Source organism: Pristiophorus japonicus, chromosome 10 (genome assembly GCF_044704955.1).
Source record: "Pristiophorus japonicus isolate sPriJap1 chromosome 10, sPriJap1.hap1, whole genome shotgun sequence".
Classification (NCBI taxonomy): Eukaryota; Metazoa; Chordata; class Chondrichthyes; family Pristiophoridae; genus Pristiophorus; species Pristiophorus japonicus.
The window spans coordinates 153,108,813-153,121,585 of NC_091986.1; the positions used below are offsets into that span (position 1 = coordinate 153,108,813).

The 12,773-nt window shown below is 45.5% G+C and overlaps 1 protein-coding gene across 2 annotated transcripts in view; it reads left to right on the forward strand.

Annotated features, from left to right (window-relative positions):
- The window catches only part of parp4 (poly (ADP-ribose) polymerase family, member 4), a 265,891-nt gene that overhangs the window by 202,915 nt on the left and 50,203 nt on the right, over positions 1-12,773 (forward strand). For both annotated transcript variants that reach the window (XM_070892180.1, XM_070892181.1), the window contains exons 28-29: positions 5,881-5,961; positions 9,726-9,821. In XM_070892180.1, the coding sequence (XP_070748281.1) occupies positions 5,881-5,961; positions 9,726-9,821 (177 nt within the window). The remainder of the gene's footprint in view (positions 1-5,880; positions 5,962-9,725; positions 9,822-12,773) is intronic.

Genomic DNA, 12,773 nt, shown 5'->3' on the forward strand with positions numbered 1-12,773 from the left:
AACACTTTCCCCCCCCCCAAAGCATTTTTCATATCCTTATTTTCATGACCAGGGGAGGTAATCAGTGGTAGATATTGGGGGGTTGTGGTGAGGGTTGTGTGGTTGCCAGGTGTGTGACCCCTGTGCTTGAGGCTGGCCTCATATGTTTCCCCTCCCTCACACACAGACCAAGTGGGTGTCACTGTTGTGGGATCCCTCAGGGGGATAGCCACGGCAGCAGTGGGTGGTGTGTATGCGCTGTCATGTGGGTAGTTGTGGGGTGGTGGGCAGGGCCACAGGACTGGGTGGGCTCCTTATCCACCAATTTAGATGAGGGTCAGATCATCCCAGGGTTTGCCAGAAAGCTGGAGGGTATTGGCCTCGCGCTCCTGTTGTTGGCCCTGGTAGTATGGGGCTTGTAGGGCTGGTCTGGTGCAGGTTGCCATGGGTGGTGGCTGGGCTGCCCATTGACCAGTGTCCCTGTAGTGGGTCTACTCCCACTGGGTGTGTGTGTGTCCTGCAAGGGGCATCACACTCGTTCCAAAAGTCCAGGCTACATGGTCAGGTAGTCTGCTGGACCTGGGGGACCTGGGGGTCTCCTACAGAGGGATTCCATTGGCATCAGCGTGGTCCCTGTAGAACCCAATGTCCTTTGGCAGTGTCCTACTGGTATACATGACACCTTGGCTCTGATCACACATAGTCAAGCCTGCATTCTAACACTTGCATCACTTTTGGGTGTCTTGGTTTCAACAGACATGGTTACATTAGGCATTTCACATTCTCTATCATAATTGTTAAGCATAATAAACTTGTTCTTAACCTTACTGACACTTGCATTCATCTCATTAGTCACATTAGTTAAATCAGCATCACAATTCATGGTTACATTGCATACATTTTCATACTTGCACCCTTTAATTGCATCTTTAGCTTTAAAGTCCTTGTACTCAAATAGTTGAAACTGTCCCTTTAAATTTCTTTGGTTACCGGTCTCCTTTAAGGGAGCCTCCCAACCTGATTGACCGCTTGGTGCCACGTGTCGCTCCTCCAACGCTGCCCCTCGTGGTATGGACGTGGCCATTTTGATTACAGGTTCTACTCCTCGTGGTGCGGCAGCCATCTTCTGGCTCTTCTGCAGGTAGACTGTGGTGCTCTTTTCTTCCACAGGTTCGACCCTGAACTTCGGGAGTTCCTTTCTTTCGACGCTGTTCACCTCTTGGAGTGCTGCCCCGGCCTAGAAAGTGGAGTTTGGATCCTCGATCTTGGAGATTTCGCCGTGGTGTTGTGGAGTCGTCGCCACGCCATTGAGCTGGACAGTGGAACCTCCGGATGCAACGATGGATCCATGTTCGAGCTCGATTGCCGGGGACCAGATGCTGTCGCCACTTCGCCTGATGTGGACCGGGTTCATCCAATTTCTGCCCAGCAGCATGGGACCGTCGCCGGCTACAATCCACAGGGGGAGTTTGTTCAACACGCCGCCCTGGGAGACCTGGACGTCTGCGCTGCCAACGATTTGGATTTTACCTTTGTTGTAGGTGAGGAGCTGCGCCTGGACAGGAGACAGTTTCGGTCAATTGGCAGGATTTATCCAAAGTTTTTCAAAGGTAGTTTGGCTCATCACAGACTGGCTCGCCCCTGTGTCGATTTCCATGGAGACTGGGACCCCGTCGATGTCCACTTCCATCATCCATGGAGAACTTTCGGTGGAGCAGGTATAGATTCCATACTCTTCTTCCACGGTTTGAGCAACTTCATCATCATCTGTGTCGGAGCCCGGGTGATCAGCCAACTCATCAGAGACGCGGTGAGTACAGCTTTTTCTGCACCCATTCTTTGGAGGTGCCCTTTCTCTTTTCAGCCTTTGCATGCATAGTCTTTGTAGCGGCACTGGTGGGCCGTGGTTTCCTCCACAGCGCCAGCACAGGGCCATCCGGTTTGCCCATGTGGCGGACTCAGGGTTGCTAGACTCGGGGCAGCCTTCCTGCCTTTCGAAGTATCCATGCGGTGTACTGCGCTCGACGGTTTAGAGTCCTGGGTCAGTATTCTCTTGGAGTCGCTAGCCGAAACCATGTAGGCCTGGCTCACTCGAATTGCTTTCTGCAGGGTGACCGTAATGTCAGCAGAGAACAACTTGTGCCTCGTGGCCGATTCCAATGATGAGTATCTCCCTTAGGGCTTAATTTAGGTGGTCTCCAAAATCACACGGAGCAGCTAGTCTTCTTAGGTGTACAGCATACTTAGTAATTTCTTGGCCCTCAGGTTGCCGGTAAGTGTAGAACCGATGCCTGGCTGTGAGGATGCTTTCTTTCGGTTTTAGTTGTTCCTGTATAAGTGTTGCAAGTTCCTCATAGCTTTTGGTAGTTGTCTTCGCTGGGGCTAGCAAGTCCCTGACAAGACAATGGATAGAGGGGCGACAACTGCTAAGCAGGATGGCCCTGCGTTTGTTCGGTCGTGTAGCCGGTGTGTCCTCATCCAGGTCGTTGGCTATAAAGAAATGTTCCAATCTTTCCACAAAAGTGTCCCAATCTTCCCCCTCTGTAAATTGCTGAAAGTTGCTGAGATTAGACATTTTGAGCATGTAGTTCGTGACCTCGTATCCTCGTCGCCAGTTGTAGTGTATCTAGATACCTTTAGCAAATGTCTCCACGAGGCAGGGTATGATATTGAAACTGTAGTCCTTTATTTGCAACTCCTTGAGTGAGGACACCAAGCTGTGAGCTCCTTTATATACTGGCTGCAGGTAACCCTTAGGTCTCCAGCAGCAGCACCCTCTGGTGTACAGCTAAGGTGTGTATAGTGTAAGGGTACATTCAGTGTTGCATAACAGTGTTACAGACATCACACAGTAAACAGGCATGCATATACAACACATACTTTCTGTCAACCTGCTGAACCCCTGCTCTTCGTGAAGTGCTTAGGAACATGTTGCTATGTAATAAGTGTAGGCTTGCTGATTTCCTCTGCTTGGCATATCTGGCAAAATTATAAACATTCTTTTGGAATGAGTTCACAATCTCTTTAAAAATAGTGAATGGAGGAAATCTTAGTAGATATACTTAGGATGTGCCACATAGTGATCAGGGGATTATTTATTGCAGTATAAGTTCGTTTATTTCTGGTATTCAAAATATAGGCTTTAAAATTCTGAGGGGGTTGTTCCATTCTCTCATGATGGGCCCAACATCGCCCAACCCCTTTTTTCGGCGCACTGACTTTGCGCGTTGGAAAGGGCACCAGAAAAAAGGGGCCCCATCCTGGCCGCTCTTCGGAGTCCCCGGAGTCGAGGCGTGGCGTGGAGACTGAAGGGGGGGGTGGGGAGAGCAGAGCAACAGGCCAGCGCTGAAAACACTGTCGGCACCTGCGCGCATGCTCAGTGAGAGCTACGCACATGCTCCTGCCCTCCCAGCACGTCCTGTGGGCTATGAGCAGGACCCGATGCTCGCAGCCCCTATCCCAGGCCGAAGGGACGTCCTGATCTCGGCGCACCCTAGCCCCGGCTGAGTGGACTCGCACACCAGCTAGCCGACCCACTGAGTTCCCGGGCAGGTAGGACTTCACTTTTATTTTTTATTTAGTAGCTGTGCTTGTGTGGCTATGCTTGAGACTTTTGATTGGGGGGCAGGGGGGGGAGAGAGGAGGAGAGTTTTGGGGGTGGGAGGTGGAGGAGGAGAGTTTTGCGGCGGGGGGGGAGGAGAGTTTTGGGGGGTGGGGGAGAAAGAATGTTGGGGGGGGATGAAAGAGTGTCTCTCTGGCTACCATCCCCCCTCCCCGCCCCCCGCCCCCCCCCACCTCCGTGACATCGCGGCCAGCAGCTCGCATTTCTCTGGTAGGATTTACTTCATTTTTATTAGTATTTTAATTGTTTGAGCTTTTGCATGCAATGTTTGGTGCTTGGTTGTTGAGGTCCTCTCCAGTTTCCTTCCCTTCCCTATCCCTGCCCTAATGTCTGCCGAATGTGCGCTGCTTTTTCTTCACTGCCCGCAAGGTTTTTCAGAGCTGGCCACATATGCTGACCTAAGTCGATTTGGAGTAAGTTTTAGCTGGTTAAAGTGGCATAAATGGCCAAAACTGGCGTAAGTGTGTGGGAACGCCCCCTTTTGTAAAAAAAACTGAACTAAAAAAAATCATACCTAACTGACTTACTCTGGAGCAAATTTTGGGGGGAAAATGGCATTTTTTAACTTATGCCAGAAAAAACAACTTACTCCAAAAAAAATTGATGCAAGTCATGGCCAGGATTGGGCCCTATATATCATAAGAACATAAGAAATAGGAACAGGAGTAGGCCATACGACCCCTCGAGCCTGTTCCACCATTCAATAAGACCATGGCAGATCTGATCATGGACTCGGTTCCACTTCCCCGCCTGCTCCCCATAACCCTATATCCCCTTATCGTTTAAGAAACTGTCTATTTCTGTCTTATATTTACTCAATGTCCCAGCTTCCACACCTCTCTGAGGCAGCGAATTCCACAGATTTACAACCCTTTCTGAGAGACGAAATTTCTCCTCATCTCAGTTTTAAATGGGCGGCCCCTTCTTCTAAGATCATGCTCTGTAGTTCTAGTCTCCCCCATCAGTGGAAACATCCTCTCTGCATCCACCTTGTCAAGCGCCCTCATAATCTTATACGTTTCGATAAAATCACCTCTCATTCTTCTGAATTCCAATGAGCAGAGGCCCTACCTACTCAACCTTTCCTCATAAGTCAACCCCCTCATCCCCGGAATCAACCTAGTGAACCTTCTCTGAACTGCCTCCAAAGCAAGCATATCCTTTTGGAAATATGGAAACCAAAACTGCACACAGTATTCCAGGTGTGGCCTCACCAATACCTTATATAGCTGTAGCAAGACTTCCCTGCTTTTATACTCCATCCCTTTTGCAATAAAGGCCAAGATACCATTGACCTTCCTGATCACTTGCTGTACCTGCATACTGTCCCCTAGAGAAATGATAGAAATAGCAATTTTCAGCTGTTTACAATGTTTGCCTGGGGGTTACATTGATCACCTGCTAAAGTTATGATGCGAGACTGGGAGAACCCCAGCAAAATTTCAGGGCCATAGTATGTAATTGCATGTAAACTTCATAGGTGTCGTATCTGTAAGAATTTGTTTACTCCACCAGATTGTAAACTTAAACAAAATTAAAACAAAAAACAAATCACATTGGGTTCTAAAACAAATTAATCACTGCCCTCACTAAGATCATCTATCTCAGCACAAACTAGTGATTTGAAGCTGGATGTTCCTGGTCCGCATGGCTCAGTTCCATTCTGGGCAGCTAACTTACCAATTGAACCTTTGAGGGCACTTCAATTTTCATTTCAAATGGCTTTATAATAAACAGATTTTGGCTACAGAATGTTGGCAGAATTGTTCACCTATTATGACTAAAAAATGTGCATCACACATTGAGTGTTGTTTTGTATATATGTATATAAGTTATTTTTCAGTTCTATAGTAGGTCAATTTAACTTTAACTTCAATGGAAAGGAAAATCAGGCATAATGGACAGCTAGTTTGATGTCACTCATTTTACATCATCACCCAAAGTTAGGATGATCTCCATAGGCTTTTGGTTATGAAGCAAACTCTATTTTAATTTTTAGTGAACCAAACAAGTTAAATAACCACTAAGTATTCTGGTTTAGATTTCCCAAACATTATGCCAACAATAACCCATTTGAAATATCCTTCTGCCATTGCATTAGTTGAGCTAATTCCATGTTCACCAATTATCACAAATAACCTACTTTCTTTGAGTGTTTCTTACCTACAATTATGGATTCTTTTATTCTGCATTACCATTTCTGCTCAGACAAAAAAAAAAAATTATATTTTGTATAAGTAATAGATATCTCCATGTAACTAAACATCTTCCATGTGCAGATACTTCATCGCCTGACAGCAAGAGCTCTTATTGGAGATTATGAAAATGGAAGTCTACACACAGATGAAAGTGAACATGAGGTGTGTACAGCATTTCTGTGACAGGCTTTCAGGATACTTATATACAGTACAGTATTAATTGAACTATATTACATGAACTGTTCATTGGCACAAAACAGTTCTCTATGCTGGTAGTCACTTAAATATTAGTTGCATCACTGGATTTTTTTGAGACTGTTACAGTTCAGTCTATAATAAGATCAGAGAGAGAATGACGATGGCGCTGAAGAGCTTGAAACACCTCAGTTATTTTCAAGAACCCCTAGGATTTCATGCTGGTGTTGGTTGATTAGAACAAAGCCATGCGTTTTACAAATAAAACCAGAAAGCCGATGTCCCATAATTCCTATAGTCACCGACCCTATGTGGTAGCCATTAAAGTTCTCATTTCTGTGTCTTTTCTCCTTAGCTGGTTTGTGGAAATGTAGAGTACAATCCTAAAGAGCTGTGACAAATGTAAAGCTTTTTTGGCTTTGTCAGATTATTTATTGTATTCTTTATTGCTCGCCACATTGCATGCCAGATTTTAGTTAGGTACTGTGAGGTTGTTCCAAGCTGGATAGTATGAAGTTACAGCCTAGCTAATATGCATGCCTCAGAACAAAGTAGAGACTTGGTAGGCATGATGTGATGGTTTGCATTATACCTGGATGGGATCCCAGTGAGGAGATAATTGAAATTATTTTGGCACAGATCAGTGAATCAAGTCATAGAATCATAGACTGGTTACAGCACAGAAGAAGGACATTTGGCCTGTTGAGCCCATGCCAGCTCTCTGCGAGAACACTTCAGTTAGTCCCACTTCCCCGCCTTTTCCCCGTAGCCCTGCAAATTTTTTTTCCTTCAGGTACTTATCTCATTCCCTTTTGAAAGCCGCGATTGAATCTACCTCCACCACCTTTTCAGACAGTGCATTCCAGATCCTAACCACTCGTGCGTAAAAAAGTTTTTCCTCATGTTGCCTTTAGTTCTTCTACCAATCACCTTAAATCTGTGTCCTCTGATCCTCGACACTTCTGTCAATGGGAACAGTTTTTCTCTATTTACTGTCTAGATCCTTCATAATTTTGAACACCTCTTTCAAATCACCTCTCAACCTTCTCTGCTCTAAGGAGAACAACCCCAGCTTCTCCAGTCTATCCACATAATTGAAATCCCTCATCCCTGGAACCAGTCTTGTACATCTTTCTTGCACCCTCTGTAAGGCCTTCACATCTTTCCTAAAGTGCAATGCCTAGAATTGGACAAAATACTCCAGTTGAGGCCGAACCAGTGTTTTATACAAGTTCATCATAATTTCCATGCTTTTGTACTTTATCCCTCTATTTATAAAGCCTGTGATCCTGTATGCTTTTTTAACCGCTTTCTCAACCTGCCCTACCACCTTCAACAATTTGTGCACATATACCCCCAGGTCTCTTTGTTTATGCACCCCCTTTAGAATTGTACCCTTTAGTTTATGTTGCCTCTCCTCGTTCTTCCTACCAATATGTGACACTTTGCACTTTTCTACTTTAAATTTTATCTGCCACGTATCCGCAGATTCCACCAGCCTGTCTATGTCTTCTTGAAGTTTATCACTATCCTCTTCACTGTTCACTATACTTCATCTACAAATTTTTAAATTGTGCCCTGTACACCCAAGTCCAAGTCATTAATATATATCAAGAAAAGCAGTGGTCCTATACCAACCCCTGGGGAACACCACTGTATACCTTCTTCCAGTCCGAAAAACAACCGTTCACCTCTACTCTCCGTTTCCTGGTCCTTAGCCAATTTTATATCCAAGCTGCAACTGTCCCTTTTATTCCATGGGCTTCAACTTTGCTGGCAAGCCTATTATGCAGCGTTTTATCAAATGCCTTTTGGAAGTCCATGTACACCACATCAACCGCATTGCTCTCACTGACTCTCTCTGTTACCTCATCAAAAAACTCAATCAAGTTAGCTAAACACAATCTGCCTTTGATAAATCTGTGCTGGCTTTCCTTAATTAATCCACACTTGTCCAAATGACTGTTAACTTTGTCCTGGATTATTGTATCTATAAGTTTCCCCACTACCAAGGTTAAACTGATTGGTCTGTAGTTGCTGTTTTTTTTATTCTTACACCTTTTTTGAACAAGGGGGTAACATTTGCAATTCTCCAGTCCTCTGGCACCACCCCTCGTGTCTATGGAGGATTGGAAGATTATGGCCAGTAATTCCGCTATTTTCATCCTTACTTCCCTCAGCATCCTAGGATGCATCCCATCTAGTCCTGATGATTTATCGACTTTAAGTACAGCCATCCTTTCTATTACCTCCTCTTTATCAACTTTTATCCCATTCAGCATCTCAACTACTTCCTCTTTCACTAAGACTTTGGTAGTATCTTCTTTCTTGGTAAAAACAGATGCAAAGTACTCATTTATTGCCTCAGCCATACCTTCTGCCTCCATGCAGAGGTCTCCTTTTTGGTCCCTAACCGGCCATTCAATTCCAAACATCCTAATTGACATTCTGTGGTATTTTGTTTGCACAGCGAGTTGTTATGATCTGAAATGCACTGCCTGAAAGGGTGGTGGAAGCAGATTCACAGTCACTTTCAAAAGAGAATTGGATATATACTTATAAAAGGAGAAATTTGCAGGGCTATGGCAAAATGCTTCCACAGCTGTGTCTGGGGTGAAGATATCAGTCCAGTCTATGATAGGGCAGCGGCAATGATTCTATGCAGTCCCTTTGACTGGCACTTCTGTGTCCAAGAGCCTCTAATTTTAAGCTTATTTGTGGCTGCTTGAGAGTCGATCTGAAGCCAGCAGGGAGACTGGCTTTGTGGTAGCATTTTGCCATGGAAGAGGTGAGCAACCATATTTCAAGAATCAATTTTATTTGAGAAGTAGCACAGGAAAGGGTAATTGTGAAATTTCAAGGAGAATTGTAGACATTGGGCAGATAAAAACACACTCTGGTTAATACAGGTTTTGGGGCGACTTGCGGGAGTCATTAGCAGTCAATCCAAGTAGTCTATCTAGTGTTAAAACCCAAAAACATTACAGGAGCATTCGACATGAAGCCAGATTCTAATATAGCAAGGATGAGAATCAGGCCAGAGGCTAAATTAGCTGGGTCATGAAATGGGGTTTCAAAATTGATTGCTGCGGTCTCCACAAACTCCACACCTGACATGCTGGACAATGTTGGTAACTGAGGCTTCTTGACTGGGTAGAAGAATTGTTGTATACTGAACAGATCTGGATGATGTACATCTAGGAAGAGATGTGAGTCTGATCCAATCGTGGAGCAGCATTTGGCAGTGTCTGAAGACGTCCATACAGAACTCTCCTGTCCTCCATACTGACTGACAGTAGCAGCACAATGATCAGGAGTAAATGGGCAGAAGTGGCAAGAATGGCAATGCAGCCAAATAATTATATATGATTTTGGGCTGCTGTCACTTTTATGTAAATTAGCATCGCCCAGTTATTCTGTACAACAGGCATCCACAATGAAGTCAACTTGTTTTCGTAATTGGAGGATCACAATGATGACAGACCACCAAAAGTCCAATAAAAAGAGTGTTAAAGGTTTAAGATATTCGGAATTTGGAAGTAAATAAGATTCAAAATTCCTATTGCAATTTCCTGTAGCGGTATTATTATTGAAGATATTAACATTTTGATTTCGGAAATAGTTTTTTTTAAATCGATTGTTGCTTCATCCAGCTAATATTGCTGCCTTGCACCTGCAAGCAGATGGCTCTGCAATGGTGACTATGTAACCCTGATATTTTTTCCTTCTAGATGAAGAAGTCCACTCTGAAATCATATATCATTGAACTCAGCAAAGAATATTCAATTGTGACTCAGTTTACTAGTTTTGTGGCTATTGAAGAAAGGGTAAGTATAAATTGACAACAAGGACACAGAAAAAATTACCTACAACTTTTTGGAGTCTTTTCTTTTTAAAGCTAAATGTGGAAACCATAGTGTCCTGCTCTCCCTCTTATCTCTGCTGACTTTTGATTCCAGTCTTACCGAATGGTGGGGGAGATGAATTTACTGATACTAAATCCAGTATCCCAGTGCAGAGCTAAGGGAGCAATACATTGTTGGAGCATCATTTTTCAGATGATCATTTTGGGATTTTTTTCCACCTTTCTTACTCTAGGTCATTATCACACACCAATCCCAACCCTCTATGCCTTCAAGAATATCTTCATTGGTTTTCATATGTAGGTTAACTTTCCATAACATGACGTTAATGTTAATTATTTAAATCTCCTGGAATTATTCTGCACCGACATAGGATCTCTTCCTTCTTTGAGCAGTAGAGCATCATAACATTAGATCTTGTTTTATGTTCATAGAATCGTGCAGCACAGAAGGAGGTCATTCAGCCTATCATACATGTACTGGCTCTTTGATAGAGCTATGCAATTAATTCCACTCGCTTGCTCTTTCCCCATAGCTCAGCAAATTTCTCCTTTTCAAGTATATATCTATTGTGTTCCTAACAGATGAGACTGCACACAGGGAGGTTAAAGTAACAGTGACCTCAGTCTTTATTAAGACACTCCAGAGTGAGGAACAGGCCTTCGGGGCCAGCTTACATACAGTGCTCGCAAGGGATGCTGGGATCCCTTGAGACTTCAGGGGATGCGATCCCTGGTGGCAGAACATGGGAGTGCATGTTTTACAGATACACAACATCACTCCCCCCAAAGTCAAAGTGAAAACTATTTACAAGTTGAGGCAGTCGGGAGTCTTTCCCTGGTGGACTGCCTCGGTACAAATGTCTGTTCAGTGTGTTGGCTGTGCCCCCGCTGGGCTGGCGTGTTGTTGGCCCTGCAGGGCTGCTGGGTGAGCCTGGCCTTGCTGGGCTGTTGGGCATGATGGGTTCAATTTCCTGGTCCGGGGTGGTGTCGTTGATCCTTTGGGTGTGCGTTGTGGGTTCGAAAAAGGTGGTGTCTGCTGTGGTTTGTTCAGGGCAGTCTGTGAACCACAGCCTCGTTTGGTCCAGGTGCTTTCTGCAAATTTGTCCATTGTCTAGTTTGACTACAAACACCCTATTCCCTTCTTTAGATATCACCGTGCCCGCAATCCACTTGGGACCATGCCCATAGTTTAGCACATACTCAGGGTCATTCAGATCAATTTCTCGTGACACAGTGGCGCGACCATCGTTTACATTTTGTTGCTGGCGCCTGCTCTCTACCTGATTGTGCAAGTTGGGGTGAACCAGCGAGAGTCTGGTTTTAAGTGTCCTTTTCATGAGTAGCTCAGCCGAGTGCACCCCTGTGAGCGAGTGGGGTCTCGTGCGGTAGCTGAGCAGTACTCAGGACAGGCGGGTTTGGAGTGAGCCTTCTGTGACTCGTTTAAGGCTCTGTTTGATTGTTTGTACTGCCCGCTCTGCCTGCCCATTGGAGGCTGGTTTAACCGGGGCCGAGGTGACATGTTTGGTCTCATTGCGGGTCATGAATTCTTTAAATTCGGCACTGGTGAAACATGGCCCGTTGTCACTGACCAACATGTCAGGCAGGCCGTGGGTGGCAAACATGGCCCTCAGGCTTTCAATGCTGGCGGTGGCGGTGCTTCCCGACATTATTTCACATTCAATCCATTTTGAAAAAGCATCCACCACCACCAGGAGCATTTTACCGAGAAACGGGCCCGCATAGTCGACATGGATCCTCAACCATGGTCTGGAGGGCCATAACCACAAACTTAGTGGTGCCTCACTGGGCGCGTTGCTCAACTGAGCACACATGCTGCATTGCCGTACACAGGGTTCTAAGTCAGAGTCGATATCGGGCCACCACACGTGGGATCTGGCTATTGCTTTCATCATTACTATACCCGGGTGTGTGCTGTGGAGATCCGAGATGAACGTCTCCCTGCCCTTTTTGGGTAGCACTACGCGGTTACCCCACAACAGGCAGTCTGCCTGAATGGACAGCTCATTCTTTCGCCGTTGGAATGGCTTGATTAGCTCTTGCATTTCAACGGGAATGCTGGCCCAGCTCCCATGCAGTACACAGTTTTTTACACAGCAGAGGATCTTGGCTGGTCCAAATCCTAATCTGGCGGGCCGTGACAGGTGATTTATCATTTTCAAACGCTTCCATGACCATCAACAAATCTGCGGGCTGCGCCATCATCAACAAGTTTGCAGGCTCCGCCATTTCCACCCCCGTGGTGGGCAATGGTAGCCGACTGGGAGCATCCGCGCAGTTCTCGGTACCTGGCCTCTGGCGGATGGTATAGTTATACGCTGATAGCGTGAGTGCCCACCATTGTATGCGGGCTGAGGCATTAGTATTTACCCCCTTGTTTTCAGCGAACAGGGATATGTGGGGCTTGTGATCGGTTTCCAGCTCAAATTTGAGACCAAACAGGTACTGATGCATTTTCTTTACCCCGAACACACACGCTAATGCCTCTTTCTCAATCATGCTGTAGGCCCTCTCGGCCTTAGATAAGCCCCTGGAAACATAGGTGACAGGTTGCAACTTCCCCGCATAGTTAGCTTGTTGTAATACACACCCGACTCCGTACGACGACGCATCACATGCTAGCACAAGTCTTTTACACGGGTTATACAATACAAGCAGCTTGTTGGAGCATAAAATGTTTCTGGCTTTCTCAAAAGCAATTACTTGTTTTTTTTTCCCCCCATACCCAGTTCTCACCTTTACGCAATAACACATGTAGGGGCTCTAAAAGGGTGCTTAACCCCGGTGGGAAGTTACCAAAATAGTTGAGGAGTCCCAGGAACAACCGCAACTCCGTGATGTTCTGTGGCCTGGGCGCGTTCCTGATAGCCTCTGTCCTAGCGTCTGTGGACCGAAT